Raw genomic sequence first — 18,642 nt, forward strand, 5'->3', positions numbered from 1 at the left:
TGATGCTGTGTCTTTCTATGACAACTTGTTTGTCTTTAAAGCACAATAATTAATTTGAGAAGGGAAAAAAAGACAACCACAATCTATTTATGATGACACATAGAAAGGAGTTTTAATTCTTGCAGCAGTGCTGCCTTTTCCGTTCTATTGCTGCATGCAAAGCCTGAAAAATCAGGTGTTGGTTATTCAGGATGTTGTATTCACTTAGGTTCACAAGCTTGTCAAAATCCTCATCCGAATATTTCAGGCAGAAAGTGGAATAAGGGGTTTTGCAAGTAGAAACATCAATGTTGCCTCCAGCCATATTGGCTTCGCAGCGCTTCTCACCTAGAATGAATAACAAAAAATCAAAGATTATTTTATCATTGGCTTATTTCAGGAGGAAAAATACATTTAATGAAAAGTTTTTAGCATGTGGATTTTGTTCTTTAAGTCTAATCTAGTTTAATGTAAATGAGCTCATTTGATCCTGTACCCATTGGCACAATCTTATTTTGGCCAAATAAAGGCTGCAGTCATAAAGCCTCTGGTACAGCATTTCAGGGGAATCCAGCCTCTTCAGATTTCTCCTTTCAAGTTCAAAGAGAGGGCTGCAAGTTCAGACAAGAAAATTCAACAATACACTCCTCCTTTTATCCCTGCCATCAGCTTCTGAGTTTGACTGGTCCATACACTTAGAACTTCAGTGCCAGAAAGGTAAAGAGAGATTGGTAGGTATCAGTCAAAGTTTATAAGAACATATGAGAATAAGAGTATCAGAAAATGTGTCCCTCTCCTTTACTTCACAATACCCCTAATCTTGTCAAGGATAAGTTTCACAGGGTTAGGAATTTCAGCTTCCTTCCTGATTATCTGGAAGGTAATTTATGATAATGATGATTATTTACAAGAAAGGGTGGAGCTGTATCAGTTCTATGAGGTGGACCAGAGGCCTTCAAACTTGGCCCTTTTATGACTTGTGGACTTCACCTCCCAGAATTCCACAGCCAGCGTGCCTGGCTGAGGAATTCTGGGAGTTGAAGTCCATAAGTCATAAAAGGGCCAAGTTTGAAGACCCCTGAAGTAAACTAAACTAGGAAACTCACTCCAGGGGAAGGTTACAATGATACTTTACTGAGATAGGCTTTATTGAGATAGACTTTTGCAAGTCTCTCTTACCTCTTCTACCCCACTGAATCAAAGAGGAGCTAGCCTGAGACTGTTCCTAACACTATTTCCTTTCCTAAAGCTAAAGGAGTGTTCTGGCTTTGTTGTTTCTGTAATGGTTTCTGAATACTCCATTCAAGGCCATTGCCATGGCTCTCTACAGGCTGATCCTTTTAGGGGAGTGAACATGGGAAACGGAATCTCTGAAAGGCAAACTTTCCACTTATTATCAACATTTGGTGGCAAAATAGTTGAATTGCAGCAGTGCAGTTTCTATGTCTGGGGCGAAGGGGGAATGGGGAAAATTGGAATGACTTGTCTCCTAAATTAAAAGTTTTAATGAATTTTCAAAAAATCAAGTCAACTTTTGGAGATGCCAGAACACTGGAAATGGGGTCTTGGAGAGACCATAGGACAGGAGATGACCATCCCTATTCTATAAAATATTCTGATACATTATCTTTAGTAAGAAAAGAGAACTGATTTACAAACATAGTTGCCTAATTCACAATAACACAAAGAAACTATATTCATCTTTTGTTCCACTATCTTTCAAACATATTATAAATTGTTAATAATGGTATGTTTATTTTTTATTTTCATAATTCAAAAGAAGTAAACATAGGGAGTCAAAGCAAGCTGGTATCCCTAATGAATCTTTGCAAAAATCAGCACTCCCTAATCAAGTATTATGTATGCTGCATAAGCAAAATCTAAGCACATAATACTTTTTCCAGTAAAAGCAAAGTTGTAACCTCCAAATAAACTATAACCAGTTGTCTGATTAACACCAATAACTTACCAGGTGCACTATAATATTGGAAAGTATCATTCACTAATGGAAAGAAAACTAAGATGGGACAATCAGATATCTCAGACTGATTGAAGTAGTAGCACTCTTTCAGTTGTTTCCTGTCTTCATCTGTTAAGACAACATTTGGAAATGGGATCCCTTGTTCTGTGTAGTACTTACAAGCATCTTCTAGAGGCTATGCTCATATAAAAATCAAAGAAAGAGATTTTATGAGAAATGAGAGTAAGCAATTGTAAATCCCAATTGTTCTTACTGCACTACAATAAAATACCACTTATACAGTACCAGTTCAACAGAAAGGTTTGGCTTTACAAACCCAAAAATTAGAATTAGAAATTAAACTGTGAAACTATTCAATAAGCTCATGGTGAACTCCTTGCTGCTTATAACCTAAATATTAGAACTGCCAACAAGTAAAAGTTGTAGTGATGTAATGCAATCATAAAGACTAGCAATATGAGCCTTGGTGGAGCAGTGGGCTAATGCCTCCTTAAGTAACACCAGCTGCCTGCAATTAGTGCAGGTTCGCATCCCACCAGGCTCAAGGTTGACTCAGCCTTCCATCCTTCCGAGGTAGGTAAAATGAGGACCCAGATTGTTGGGGGCAATAAGCTGACTTTGTAATAATGCCGCTTGGGGTGTGTGTGAAAGCCCTAATAAGCAGGCATATACATAGAATGAAGGCTACTGCTAAGCTTGTAAGCCGCCCTGAGTCTTTGGAGAAGGGCGGGATATAAATGGAATTAAAATAAAAGTAAAATAAAATATCTGAATTTAGGACTTAAATATTTACATAGACTGCATTATCTTACATTTGTATTTGAGTGACAAATAATTTCTTATGGTTTATCAATTGTTGTTTGTAATTTATAATTAATGATTGTAACTATGATTATGACCTATGACCTATTACTTGCTGTTTATATGTACACTGTGAGCTTATGCACCAGAGACAAATTCCTTGTGTCACACTTGACCAATAAAGAATTCTATTCTATTCTATTTTAGTCTAGTCTAGTCTAGTCTAGTCTACATTGCAATCATACTTATTTTCTAGCACTATGTTTGTGATCCTGATTTAGAGGTTTTAAACACACAATCTAATTTCTTCCTACTATACTGAGAGCAGGGCTTTAGCAACTGAACCACCTCAGGCAGTTGTCTAACATAAGTCTGAAACATGTTACACAAAAGATATTATGTCCTTATTATTTATTTAATCACACTTGTGTAACTACCAATCTCATGTAGATACTCTGGATGGTTTATATAATAATAAAAATATATTTAAAACATTTCTGCCTGAGAGACATGGCAAATTAGACATTTTTTGCAGTATTACATTGGAATTAACAGCTGGCTGCAAGATCAAGATCTCCAACATTATTTCCGGACTGAGGAGAAATCTTCAAGCTTGCCCTTGTGTATTCTGCACAGCTGTTTCTTGTAAATGGATTACAGGACTTGAGGTTTTGTGGTCACCTTATGAGCAGAGCATCTGAGAGCTTTGGAAGCATGGGTCTTTGCTCATAATCATGACCTCTTTGCCACTTCTAAGGACATAAAGCTCAACCAACCTTCACTTTTTAAACACTTTGGACTTGCTTTTATTTTTGTTACTTTTTAAATATGATTTTAAACATTTTTGAAAGGTACTACTTTTTGAATTAAACAGCAAAAGAGTGAGGGTGAAGGTTCATTCTCCGAACTTGTGGGTTGGTTTCTGAACATTTCGTTACCAGGCTAGGTAACATCTTCAGCAGAGTTTAGGGGATGTCAGTGTCAGTGTTCATCTGTTTATAAGCTGTGGGTGTGTCAAGTGAGGGTCTTGTGATGGGCCTTGTGATGGGTCATGTATGAGTCATCAGGGAGAGGCTTGTGATGGGTCTTATGATGGGGAGGTTACATCAGGTCAGAATAATTGGGAGGTAAACTGCTGGTGGGGGGAGGAGGGGTTGGTTGAGGGTTGGTGCTGTCTCTGATTGGCTGTGTGGTTGATTTGGATTCTGAGGGGTTTGTAGGCTGCTTGTAAGTCAATGTGTCTGTTGATGGAATTGCTTGTGGAGTGCCAGGCTTCAGTGAACTCACAAGCAGGAATGTCCAAGTTGACAGCTGTGACTGTGCAATCAAAGCCCATTGCCTTTTTCCTTGTTTATATGTGTCTCACATGTAATATATGTAAAAAGGAGCAGGGCTTTCATTGTGGTCACTTCCCTCCCCCTGTAGATACCCCTTACTGAAATTGTTAACATTTTTTATCCAGTTTTGATCTTTTAAAAGAGTAATCCTACTCTCATTTGGAAGTCAGACCTATTGAGCTTTATGGTAATTCCTTCAGAAAACACAAGTATAAAATTGCATACACAATTCATGTATGTCCTCAATCTTTTCTTTTACTGTTTTTTTTTAAATAAACCTGTGGGCAAATTCCACTGAGATTGTTATATCTATTAAATGCATTGAATAGCTTCTACCCTAGATATCAGACATAAGCAAGCAAGCAATAAATAAAATCTATTACCAATGCTTGTGAACCTGCACTGTAACTCAAATGCAGAATGACATCCACTTTCCTCTCTAGCCTTAAGAGTGGTGGACAACTTGTATTGATGAAAAATCCAGCATCCACCAGGCCCAGGTGGTCATCATATTCTGTTAGCTGATTGGGGCAACAATCCAATGTAGTAGCTAGAAAGGAAACACATTTCTTTGTCATCTGGAAATAATGTGATTTTTCTACTATTTAATTGCATTAAACTCAAAGTTCTTTGATGAGTTTTAATCATCCTTTTGGGTGCACCAATTATAACTTATGGTTTGCTGTGTGTTGAATATGTTCCTCCTCACAAAGTGTGTTTCAGTATTTCTATTTAATTCTGAAATTTAAATTTAAAGTTCAACAATCACAGACTATGAGTTGTAAGCAAAGCCATAAATTATTCTAGTGTGCTATGCAGAAGAAATTGTAGAGTCTGTAAATTCCTTATATTAACTTTACTAACATTGGGTAAAATAAATATTGCATAACAGTAAATGGCAATTGAAGGATGTAATGGTTGGTATAAGAAAAGACAGGGAATTAGCATTGCTTGTAAAATGTACTTATTTATTGGAGGCCAGTAGAACTTAATGCTTCTATAAAAACAGTCATTATTAAGGTTCTGAATGTATGTTTGTATGGTAATTAGACTTGTTTCTCTTTGCTATATCCTTTTTTGAAATCTTTGATGGTTAAGATGCTCAGCTTGTCAGCTAGAAAGCTGACAGCGCACATGAAAGACCCAAGCAGTGCAACTGGGTGAGGTCCCATTGCTTGCCCCAGTTCTGGCCAACCTAGCAGTTTGAAAACATGCAAATGTGAGTAGATAAATAGGTACCACTTTGGCAAGAAAGGTTATTGTGTTCTGTACTTTCATGCTGACCATAAAATGATAAAAGCGTCTCTCAAACAATGCTCCCTATCCTGAGAATCTGAGATGAACACTGCCCCCTTGAGTCAATCATGAGTGGAGAGGGGAAACAAACTTTTAAACCTTATTATTATTTATTATTTATTAAGTTTACTGCCCATCTTACTATAAGGCAACTCTGGGCCTCCACTTCTGGATCATAGCCTAAAGTAGCATATATAAACAATATATAACGTTTTAACATTATTATATATTCCCACAACGATTTTGATGTAGTCCCCAAAGTCTTTCTATAATTTGCTACTCATTAGCTACTTTGCTTAATGAAGTGGAAGGGAGATAATATAGAATATATGGAGAACAATGATATTAACTGTTTTTAATCTGGGAAGAGATTGGCCTTGGCATGCATTTTGAACCCAAGTTCAGACCTAAACTGAACATTGTATACCTCCAGCCTACATTTTTAATCCCAAATGCACTCATTTGGAAATACATTTTAAAAAGTCTAATCCTAATGCCATGTTAATGATAGTTAGAAACCATAGGTGCTGTTCACCTTTCCATCTATGAAAATGCGTATTCTCAGTGTAGCAGTCATGCATCTGAAAACCCTTCAGAAAATTATGATACTGCGCAACAGCCAGGCGATCTGTCAACACCCCGCGAAGTTTCATGGCTAGATCTCCAGGTGGGACAAACATGCGGCTTTTTAGCTCATAGGGCTTTGTAGGTAAGTGTGGGTCTTCATCTGCAACAAGGCACAAAGGATAAGAAAGGTGTTTTTTTCATAATTCAAACATGTACTATCTTTTCAAAAGTGTTGAAGACTAATTGAGAAATGAAAAGAGATTCGATCCTGCAACATTATCCTGGGACACGTATATTCACCTTCATTAATGACATCTGTGGTGAGGACTCAAAATGCATTAGAAGGCAAGTGACAAGGCAAGTTATGACCCATGCTCTAGCCCTCTTCTACATCTATTGGCATTGTATGCACATGACCATAATCTTGTCCAGGTTCATCCCTTCTGAGCATGTAACTGATCCTGGGATTCATTAGCAAGCATGCAGCCATCATTTCTGATCCACCTCTAACTTTACATTTTACATTCCTATCTAAAGACTAATAGCAGTAAGGCTATCCTGATATCGGGGTTATATTTCTCGTGAGGTTCATTTCTCCTTTAAGACTACAGCACCATAGTGTCTTTTGCTAAGGTTGGCTGGTGGTTATTGGAATCATTTAAAGGAAAATATTGTCAAAACAAGCCATTCAGGGGCTGAATATAGAGTAGGTTCACACATGCTACTAAGCCGTGGTTTGTGTAGCTATGATTTACTGAATAAAACTACAGTTGGCTGCTGCAGTTCCTTCCTGCAACACACTAAACCATATTTTACAAATCACAATGGCTTAGCCTGCACAGCCCAAACCAAACAAGCCTCACATGAAGTGTGTGAACTCAGCTATAAGATCTTGTCAATTTTTTCCCCAAACTGTCCCTATCCATATTGTTTTAACACTGGAAACACACACAAAGCAGAAGCAAGAAAGATACTCACCAATATCTATAAATTTGTCGTGAGTCCACTGATGCCAGAATTCTTCTGAAGTATTAACTCTATTCCAAATATATAACAAGTTGAGTGAAAATATACTACTCCACATACCTGTGGGGGAGGAGAATGATATCTTTACTGGCAACCTAAAAATAACTCAGTTGAAAATTGTCCTGCCATTCATCTGACCCAGTTGATCTCCCTTGATGTGTTAGTTTTAGTTTTATTTCTTTTTTTATTGAAAAGTTTTACAATACAATACATTTTTTTAAATAAAAAAACCTCCCTCCCTCCCCCTCCCCTCCCCCCAACCCTCCCCTCCCCTCCCCTCCCCCCTCCCCGACTTCCCAGAGCTGAATACAGGGTATAAACTTACAAACTTAAGCTACAATATGCTAACAACAAAAATAAAACATTAAATTCTATCGCACTTTAACTCTCCATAAACATAACTATATTACTAACAAATAACAAGTAATTAATAATACATCTTATAAAACCACTACTTTGCCATTTCCGCCAAGTTAGAAACTTTCAAAGTCCACTCTTCTACAGTAGGCAGTTCCTCCTTCTTCCAATATTGCGCTACTAAAAGTCTTGCTGCCGTAATTAAATTCAACATCAATTTAGTATCTATAACAGTAAAATCTGTAATAATACCCAACAAAAACAACTGTGGAGAAAACCTTATCTTTTTCTTAAATATCTTTTGCATGTTCCACCAAATTTTAATCCAAAAAGCTTTGACTTTTTTACAAGTCCACCATATATGATAATATGTTGCATCCTCACAACCACACCTCCAACATTTGAGCTGGCAGTTCGGATACATACTTGCTAGTTTTTTAGGGTCTAAGTGCCACCTATAAAACATTTTATAAAAATTCTCTCTTAAATTTTGGGCCTGTGTAAATTTCACATTTCTAACCCAGATCTTTTCCCAAGTATCCATTGTTATAACCTCCTGAAAGTTCTGGGCCCACTTTATCGTACAATTTTTGACAAGTTCCGTTTCTGAGTCAATTTCTATCAATGCATTATATATCCTTTTTATATGTGCTTGACCTTGATCTCTAATTTGTTTTACCAAATTTCCATCAGTTATTGAAATACCAACTTTCTGATCTTCTTTCCATCTTGCTTGCAACTGCCCATACTGAAACCAAGTTTGTACAATCTTTTCTTCTTTTAAAATATTATATGGCTTTAATTGCCATACATTCCTTTCTATCCTTAAAATTTCTTTGTATGTAATCACATCATGTTTAAATCCAACATTTATATTTTCTATTGCGTGTTTAGGTATTGCCCAAATTGGTATTTTATAATTTAACTTATATCTATATTTTTTCCATACTCGCAACAGAGCATACCTTAATATATGTATCTTAAAAACATTATCCACCTTCTTATCATACAATAAATATGCATGCCAACCAAATAACAAATCATAACCCTCAAGATTTAATAGTCTCCTTTGTGTTAAATTAAACCAATCACTAATCGATGATAAAGCAGCAGCCTCATAGTATAATTTAAGATTAGGCATTTTAAGACCACCTCTTTCACGTATATCTTGCAGTTTTAGTTTTATTTCTTTTCCTCTAGGAACTCAAAACATTATGTATAGCCATCTCTCCATTTTTCACTCATAACAACAGCCCTGGAGACAGTGATGAGCCTATAGTCACTAAGCAGTCTCATGACTAAGGCTGGACTTGAATCTGGGTCTTAGTTCCTCATTCCTGATTTCTCCATAACAGAGACCTTGTCTAAATCTCTGGAATGCCTATGTGAACAATGGGCATTTAAAGAGATATAAACAGAAAGAAGTTGTCAAGCTGGAGGCTACTGCAAATATCTGGTGTGTTCTGAATGGAAGTAGAAGGACACTCCTACTCATGAATGTTTTATGTGGTAGGTTTGGGTATATATTCACATGCAAAAAGCTGGGGCACTCATACTCATATTATCACAAATAAATAAATGTCATCAGTTTTTCATTATCATGTTTACCTAGGGGGAATTTATGTTCTCAACCTGTATCTTCTTTTGGAAGCTTATGTTATTTGGTTGAATCTGGCTCCAGAATAAAGCCAGAAGTCTATAATTCCCATGTATATCTCCCTATCCCCCCTCAAATTTATTTGACATCCATCTCAAGATTCAAGGTGACTCTGATAATTAATTAGTTTTGTCCAAGGTCTAAACAAAAAGACAGATAGATTCTTGTTAATTATCAAGAGTCGCAATGTATGGTCCTCCAGCTCTCCTCATCTCTTGCCACTGGCCCTATTGCTATGGCTAATGGAGTTTGGAGTTCTACTACATCTGGAGAAGTTGATGTTGACTGTCCCTTAGCTCAAGAATCAGATCAAAGACCTTCCCATGAGGTGCTAAATAACAATACTTTGACATTCTATTGGATATTTGATCACATCACCATGAAGATAGCACATCCGGGTTTCTGGAAGCTTCTTTATCAAGTGCCCCATGAAAAATTCACTTCCAAAGTCCTCAGGATGCACAAATGCTCCATACTTCAGAAATCCCACCTCATAGGGTGTAAATTCTAGCCATTCTGGAAAAGAATAAGAAAAAAATAATACCTAAGCACTCCTACTTGTAAACAAGTGTAAACAAATCTACAAAGCAAAATTAATTTCCATCATGCAAAGAGGAACAACATTTGGGCAGAGAAACCTAAAATTATCTTTCTAATGGATAATAACCATCCAGAATCATCTTGTTGCATTGACCGCATCCTAAGAGTTGTAGGAGAGGATAAACGATACTCTTTCAAGTCCTGTGGGAAATTGCAGAACTATATACAGTATATACACAGAAAAAAATGTTACTGGAGTTAGACATTAAAACATAAATTGGATGCTTTGGTTAAATATTGCACTAAACAATTGAGGCTTGCTTGCTCAATTTGGACCTGTCATCCTTCTAACCATGCCATCCCAACCATAGACTGGTAGTCAACCAATCTACTTTACAGAATTATTACAGACATAATTAGAAGATCAGCTGCTTTGAGTTGTGGAAACAAAGTTTAAATTAAAATGTATTTAAGTTTACATTGAAATGTATTTAAATTTTAAATACATTTGAAGTGCATTGTTTTGATAAATTGTTTGTTGTCTATAGTCATTTAGATCATAAAATCAGTTTATAAACTGAACAAATTAAAAGAAAAATTAAACATCAGTAGAATACAACGTTTACAAACAAAATAATGAAAAGTAAACCACCTTGGGTTTTAAATTTGTTCTTGATTCTCAGTAACAAAAGAGTATTTCTTGTTAAACATTTTTTAAACCTAGATTTCCAATGAAAGGATTTTTTTCTTTTTCTTTTTTCCTACATCCATGTACAGACAAACAGTTAAACGAAGGAGCTTACTGTTTATGAGAATATGAAATATATTTATTTGCTTAGGAAAGCCAAGGCTAAAATATGCTCATGAGATTTTGTTTGTTTGTTCGTTTGCTTCCTTTTTAATCAGTGGAACCACACCTTTCTGAAATGCAGATATACAAAATAATATTTGAAAATCTTTGCTGCTTTAATGCTTTGTCACAGCCAGATAACTGAAACTGTATACTTAATTACTTAAGAGTAAACTGTGTTGGAAAAAAACAGCTTTAATGGTTAAGGCTTGAAACCAGAAGACAGTGAGGTCTAGGCGCTCCTTAGGCACAAAGCCAGCTGGATGACCTTGGGCCAACCACTCTCTCTCAGCCCTAATAAAGAGGTAATGGTAAACTGTATCTGAAAATATTTCCAAGAAAATTGCAGGGACTTGCTCAGGCAATCACTAAAGGTCAAGTCTGATTTCAAAGTACAAAAAAAGTAAAAAAAATTAAACAAGCCCACCAGTTGAATATAACTTCTAAATATATATCAGTAAAATGAAACTGCAGCTCAGTAGAATGCATTTTCAAATAGGTGGAACTAATTGTGCAAAGATTTGATTTCCAGCCTTTATTTTTAGATCACTTGCCTTAAACTTCAGTTCATCCTATCAAATGAGCTTCGTTATAAATATATATGGGAGATAGGCTGACCTATATTTCATAAAGTCTCATTCTGTTTCTATCTATAAAATGAATATAAATAGTATGTAGGTCAAGTAATAAGCAGATTTAAATATTTTGGGATTTTTACTTAAAATTTGAATATTTGATTTTTGGATGGATGGATGGATGGATGGATGTTAATATTGGCAGCCAGATGTGATGATGCTAGATTTCCATAGGATATGGATTTTAAGAAAGATACTCTACCCTCATATAAATATTTTCTTAAACTAGTGACTAGTGGCCTCCTAGTGACTTCATGGAATATGGGTATAACTTCATTGGCAATAAAACAGATTGCCATTATCTCCTCCTGGGATTTCTTTTATTTTGCTGCCTAGTCTACAATTCTGGGATCTCCTGATGCCCCCTCCCCATTTAAATATTAACCAGCTTTGATTTTGTTTAGCTACTTGAAAATCATCCAAGGTTGGTTAGAGACTGACATCTATGCTAATAACCAGGAAATGTAATGCTGTCATTCATATTCTGTGGCTCCAAATAGATGTAAATGCAAAATTCACTTTGTTACAATAAAAAAAACAATCTGTCTCTCTTTAGTCTTATTAGTCACCTTTGAAGTCTTGAGTGCTGTACTTGTCCTTGATGTTAATAGTTACATAGATGGGCAGGGGATTTTGCCCATTTATCAAAGCTTCTTTCTGGTCTGAGAGCCTGTGGTTATCTTTCTAATTGTAAAGGAGAAAAAAATCAAAGAGGCATGGAATAGATATATAACGTAACAACCAAATACAAGCGGAAAGTCATCTTAATGTTAAAGATGCCTAAAGCAACCCAGTATAGGATAAACCTAAATATAACAATTGAACATGAGTGGGTAAAACAGAAGATGAAATGAACAAAGGGTTTTTTTTTACTCAGGACAATAAGAATGACATAATTGCTGATACCACCTTGGGTAAATGTCTATGGGGATTCTCAATCATCCAGGTCATGGTTGTCCCAAAGGTGCTTTTTTCAAGAGGCAACTGAACTTTCTTGCTTTTCTTTGAAGATGTTTTGCTTCTCATCCAAGATGTTTCTTCAGCTGACTGGATGGTGGGGAATGGAAGGATTTATATTCCTTGCAGACATTTGCATTCTTCTGTCTGTGTCCTCAGGGTCCTGAGTAGTGCAAATGGGTGTGGAGACTTCTTGGAACTGTTAAAAGGACTGTGTTGTGGAGCTTTGCTTTCTGTAGGATGTTTTTTCTGCCCTGTCTCCCTTCACTGTTGAAGGGAGGCCTGAATGACTGAGAATCTCCACAGACATTTAGCTATGCACTTTGAAATGAACATCCTTCGAATGGTGCTGGAGCATAAATGGATTTCCAGAAAAATTGCAGACTACAGGAACCATTTGCACTTCAGTTTGAGATGCAGACAACACAGATTCATCCCCAACAGCTTGTGCCTGTGTTCAACAATGAAGGAAGACAGAGCATAAGAAACATCCTGCAGACAGCAAAGATCTACAACACAGTCCTTTTAGCAGTTCCCAGAAGGTTCCACACCCATTTGCCCTACTCAGGACCCTGAGGACACAGACAAACCTCGAGGAGGCCTCGATGACTCTCTAAAAAAATGCAAATGACCAGCTCTCTTCAAGGAGTATAAATCCTTCCATTCCCCACCATACAGTCAGAACTGAAGAAGTTTCTTGGATGAGAAGCAAAATGTCTTCAAAGAAAAACAAGGAAGTCCAGCTGCCTTTTCAAAAAGCACCTTGTGGAGAACCACCTTGGGTACCTGCAACCCAAATTAATGTTTTTACTAATGTTTATCAAATAGTGGTAGATCTACCACAAGCATTGGTGTTCTAATTAGTGTATTATCACAACATTACCCTTTATATGAATGTATAACAGGAATCCATAATTCTTAGGAAGCAAAAAAGAATATATTAGACTATACCCCATCATTTAACAAATACTCTATGACGAGTCCCCAGAGATCTATAAAAGTTGTCGGGTAGCCCTCCTGTTTCCTTTGATTCAACTGTTGATAGTAGTATTTCAAACGGTTTGGGGTGAACATTTCCAACTTGCTTTTGGTCACTTGTTTCTTAGCCTCCTGTATTTTTTCATGTAGATCATTCTGGGACCAGTAAGCATCCCTGTATAGATGCGCCATGGCCCTGAAAAGACACAATACAATCAATGAGAAATATACCAAAAAATAAAACTACTTATAAAAGAATATCAAACCCTCTAACTCTGAAACTATCAGTAAAATTCTTAATTTCTCCACAGTGTTTTCTCAGTCAAATTCTCATTAGGTTTATGCCAACAAACTCCAATTTGGTTTTATGGATGTGGCTAGATATTAGGAAAATAACTTCCCATTGGTATCAGTAACTCAGCAAGAGAAACAGAGAAGAATTTATCCTCTTCACTGGATAAATTCAGTGAAAATTTGAAATTTTTAATAAGGTTTCCTACACTAAGTGTCCCCTTTCAACTGGAGGATTGGCCAACCACAGCTCCTTATAAAATTAGATAGCTCTGAATGATCCAGCAATAATATAACCCATTTTTCAGACTTGCAAAATTGCTCTCTATGATGCTGCTAATGCTTTGGAGAATACAGTACTTAAACGATTTATAGATAAAGACAAAGGATAAAGGGTATTTGAAAACATCTATAAAGTTACATAGAAACACATTTATTTAATACGATGAAAATGACCAGTATGAAAATACAAATTTGGTTTTAAATATGCATAAACACAAAACATCCACATTTGATTAAAATGCAGAGATTAAAAAGATCATTGAGAAAGTCTCATAATTCCATATATATTGACAGAGTGAAGAACAGTGCTTCTAAATGTAAACACTTGCTAGGTGAGTTAATGAAGGAGCTGACAGATTTTAAAACCATTTGGTACCACATGAGGGTACCACATACGAGACTGATCGTCATATTTTGGGTTTTCTTTTCCAATTCATTTTTGAAGTGACCCACAGAATTTCAGTAGTTTGCTCTAGAAAAGTCAAAGCTGTGCATAACTGGTCCCAGGCTAGCACTGACCAACCAGCTGAAGCTTGCAGGAAGTTCCTAGCCACAACCACTTTCTCAGGTTTGGAAAAGTTGGACTGAGGAACACCTCCAAGGAACACCGCCATTTTATCTAAAGTGTGTTTTAATGGATAAATTATGTATAAGAGCGCTTCTGAAACCAAATGGAATCATTTACCATGCCCTGGAGCACAGTGGTTAGAATGCAGTATTGCAGGCAAAACTCTGCCTACAGTCTGGAGTTCAATCCTGATGGGTTCAAAGTTGATTCAGTCCTCCATCCTTCAAAGGCTGGTAAAATGAGGATCCAGATTGTTAGGAGCAATATGTGACATTGTAAACTGCGTAGAAAGTGCTGTAAAGCACTATGGTATATAAGTATATAAATCTAAGTGCTATTGCTACTGCTACATAGAAGGAAATGTGCATTGGCTATTCTATGAGATAGACAATGTGAAGATACAAAAAAATGTAGCATTTGTAGAGTAGCCATGTATGTGCATGGTGGGATTCAGCTGGTTCACACCACTTCAGCAGAACCGGTAGCTAATTTTTTGTTGCCCAGGCCCAGAATGGACTTCCGGAAGTGGCATCCACACAGAGAACCGGTTGTTCACATATTTGAATCCCACCACTGTGTATATGCATCTATTTGAAAAATGCAGATGAAGTGATTTCCTGCATTAGTAAATGCTTTGAATGCCTTTATAGAAATAAAGGTACCAAAGAGATGGAAGCTGTTGCACATGCTGTACAATAAAAGCATAGGAAAAAAATAAAAGTGAGATTATTCATAGTTGCTAAGGTGATAGGAATATAAGAATTTCTACGTAGCATTATTATAAACTTGTGTAAATGCACGGCAATGTTAGAAGTATTACCACATGTTACTTCTCTTGTATTAAATTATGCCAATAATCTATCATGAATGTTCACTTACCATGAAGTTCCAGACAAGCCAGATATGTATGTTACACAATCCATAATATTCAGTTTTTTGAGTGCTCTCATAGAGCCAAATGTTGTTGTGTATGACCTTGTCCCACCTCCAGTTGTCATGATTGCCACCACAGGAACCTCGGTAAAACAAGGATATGGCAAATGAAAAATAAGCACAAAATAGAACCTGTGTGGTGTTTGGAGGACAAGGGATTAGCCCTATACTTACCTGAGTGCTCCTTCATATGCTCTACCTCAGATTTCTCAAACCTTGCAATATTAAGTAATGCTGGCTGGGGAATTCTGGAAACTGAAGTCCACACATCTTAAAGTTGCCAAGTTTGAGAAACACTGTTAGAACTGAATATCTAAAGAAGACCAATATATCATTGGCATTCAGTCACTTGAAAAAAAGCTTAGGTTTTTTTTTTATAACACCAAAGGATATCACTGTGTCAGTTCTTAGAACTTGTTCCTTCAAATAACAGTAAAAATACAGTCAGAGAAAATGCATTGCTTAATTATTAGAAAGATGTATATATCTATATCCCATTTCTTATTTAAAACCTCCAGTTTGCAGTAGTAAATTAAAAAAAATACAGAAAAAACAAGATAAAAACACAACAAAGATAATCCAAAACTGATAAGCAAATAGGTAATGACTGAGGGAAAGCTTATTGGAAATAGAATGAATTCATTTCCTTTAATGTTAAGAAACCTCTGTTAGCAACCCACATACCTCATGATCTTGCAAGTCATAATCTAGCTGGAGAATCTGCTTCAATGTTTGAGCAACAATTTTTTTTCTCTTACACAAGAATTCTTGCTCTTGTGAACAAAGCTCATACCCCAAGCGTACATCGAGGTCTCCTGGGCAGGAACAATTACTAAGACATAAAACATAGATTAGAAACTTTATCTCAATATGCAAGATACCTATGATCACAAAGAAATGTAATTAAAACAAGAGATGATTGAAAGTGTCACTATCACGATCTATGAAATAGCTGTTTTGTGTTCAGGTATTCCACCCAATACACTGCACATCTCAAAAATACTTTTAGATAGCACTTGGGTATAGACATCCGAAAAGGTACCTTAAGAAGACTGACAAAATGGCCTCCTGTAATGAAAAGGGAATTCCCTCTTCACAATCTTTTCAGAATGGACTCAGGTAGGAAGAATTGTGTTGTCCTGTATCTAAGAGACAGGTGAACTAAGGTTCCATGGTGTTAACCTATAATGAATGCTTCATAACTTATTATTTGATAGATATAATATGATATTACTAGCACCTAAAGGAAGTGTCAAGGGGGGGGCTGAATGTGGTCCATAAATTTCTGCATCCAGCTTCTGCATTTCCCCCTCCATGAAACTTTCTTCTCTTTTCTCCATCCTAAAAAAGTTCCATGCAAGGAAATCCACACACGGCAGTTCCTATCTCCTTTGGCAAGGAAGAAGATTCTATATATTCTATATATCCTTTCTTCATACAAAGTAACCCAAAGAGTAAAAGAGGAAAGTGAGGTTCTGTGGGAAAAGTTTCAACTCCCCAAAGTCTCTCTCCTTAGTTCATGAACTTTGGATTACGTCCACATCCTCACCATATAATTTTTTTAATGAAGATTTAATGATGTATCATTTTTAAGCTCTGAAGTGTTAAGTGTTCATAAAATAAAATGCATACTTATTTCTGTTTTAATATGACTCTGAAATTACTTTTCAGTTGAACTTAAGAGGGTTTTTTTTCTTTTTTTGTTCTCTCGGACTTTTAAATATTTTAGCAGTTTTAGAAATGTAAAATATACTATTTTTAGTTTGAATGTCTGTTTCTTTACTTGATTTGTTTGGTATACGTTGGTTCAGCATCTGAGATTTGAGTTTTTAAAAAACCTTGTTTTAATGGTATATGAACCTGTTTCATTATGTGCACAATTTTGTCAATTGTTTACTGTATTAGTTTTTTTAAAATTCTTCTATACAGTACTAATTATGTTGTATTTAACTGTATCTTATTTGATGGTCTGCTTTCCTAGAAATTTCTGCTCAATTATGACTAACCCCACTTTTGCCTTGTGCAATCTTTAACTCAACAGGGTTATCTGCAGCCCAGATATGAAAGTAACAGTGATGTTAATTATTGGTGCATCTTACCAATCGTTCACTTTTACGTGCAAATTGTAGTTTTTTTCCTGAAAAACAGAATGTAAACATGTAAAAATCACAGAATGAACATATTTCCACTTTAAATTTTAAAAAACCATTAGCTGCACTCTTTAAGCTGCTATTAAAATAATTAAGAGTTACTTTTCTTCAAAACACAGTGACTCAGAGTATTTCCCAGAAATAATTTGAATAACTTAATTCCTATGTAAAGGAACAAGAGGTGGGTTGACAAGTCCTGAGACTGAAACTCCAGCATTGTAGCTGCCACAAGTAATAAGTTAATAATGGCCTAATATTTTTTTATTTCATGAAAGGTCATTTTGGGAGGGGTTTCCCCATGTTTGCATGAGACTAGAGGAAATTATCCTAACTATATGATGAGCTAATTCACATGATTATAATATATGAACTGCCCATCTTTACTCTTTAATTGTTACAATTGGTATAAAAGTTTCCAGAGCATCTAAAATATTTTGGTTTTTGCACTCTAAAACTTTCAAGTCTAAAGAATGGCTATAATACACAATTGTGCATTTTCTATCATCATAATCCAATGGAGATATTTCTAAGTGACAACTCAGACCTAAAATTTGTTATAAAAGTAGTATAGACAATTGTAGAGAAAGAAGAAAAAAAGGAACTTCTCCTTATGATTATATACTCAGAATTGCAAACTATAGCTAACTTTTAGGGCTAGTTAATTTGTAATTTCCAAACAGAAATAACCAAACTGAATTGGAAGTTCAACCTTAATCCAGTCCTGGAGATGGGATAGCAATAGTAAAAATAGTAGGATACCTAAGACTGAATACATGTGATAAATATCTTTAACTCCTGGAAAATGCAAACAGTCACATATCTGATTTATATGATGATGATGATAACTTTATTGTCACTTTGAATGTACACCAATTGGCATACATCAAAATGAAATTTCGTTGCATACAGCTCTCAAAGGGTCACCACCTCCGATATATACTCCTTGTTCGGGGCCCGCTCAAATTTCACATTGTCCATTTTAGTCTCTAGGGAGTGAACGAGGGCAAACAGGACAGGTGGAAATGGGGCTCCATGTGGATTAGCCCTCAAATTCGCTTGTATTCTGACAACCTCGCCTTCTTTCCTTTTTCTGATCCTGACTCTTCCACCCTTTCCTTAAAGAGGCCTTGCTTCTTTTCGCCCCTGGAGCACGCTACTGCCGCCGCCACCAACTCCTCCAAAAGCCTCTCTCTCTTCCTCTGGGCCTGCCGACAGCCTCATCCAGTTCCTTCACTCCATAAGCTCCAGGTCCTCTCCTCCTCTGCCTCCTCTGGAAACAGACCTGATTTGCAGTAGAATCCATCACTGGGCCAGCAGTCAGATCTTGCTGCTGGCAGAACAAATTCAAACAGCGCCAACGACTTTTAACGGTCTCACCAACAGTTCCAAAACAACTAGAAACTCGCCAGGCCAGCAAAGATTGTCGGTCGTATGTCATATGTTACCTTAGTTCCACC

General features: G+C 36.3%; 1 protein-coding gene across 1 annotated transcript in view; it reads right to left on the minus strand.

Moving 5' to 3' along the window:
- The window catches only part of LOC308678498 (cytosolic phospholipase A2 epsilon-like), a gene marked incomplete at its 5' end in the record, with an annotated part of 45,362 nt that continues 26,720 nt past the window's right edge, over positions 1-18,642 (minus strand). The window contains 11 exons of the mRNA XM_081345712.1: positions 1-327; positions 1,949-2,135; positions 4,482-4,648; positions 5,930-6,121; positions 6,940-7,047; positions 9,380-9,517; positions 11,596-11,710; positions 12,935-13,157; positions 14,982-15,118; positions 15,720-15,867; positions 17,135-17,172. Coding sequence (XP_081201838.1) covers positions 113-327; positions 1,949-2,135; positions 4,482-4,648; positions 5,930-6,121; positions 6,940-7,047; positions 9,380-9,517; positions 11,596-11,710; positions 12,935-13,157; positions 14,982-15,118; positions 15,720-15,867; positions 17,135-17,172 — 1,668 coding nt within the window. The 3' untranslated portion in view covers positions 1-112. The remainder of the gene's footprint in view (positions 328-1,948; positions 2,136-4,481; positions 4,649-5,929; positions 6,122-6,939; positions 7,048-9,379; positions 9,518-11,595; positions 11,711-12,934; positions 13,158-14,981; positions 15,119-15,719; positions 15,868-17,134; positions 17,173-18,642) is intronic.

This window comes from Vipera berus (genome assembly GCF_964194415.1).
Source record: "Vipera berus genome assembly, chromosome: 1".
In the NCBI taxonomy this organism is placed as follows: domain Eukaryota; kingdom Metazoa; phylum Chordata; class Lepidosauria; order Squamata; family Viperidae; genus Vipera; species Vipera berus.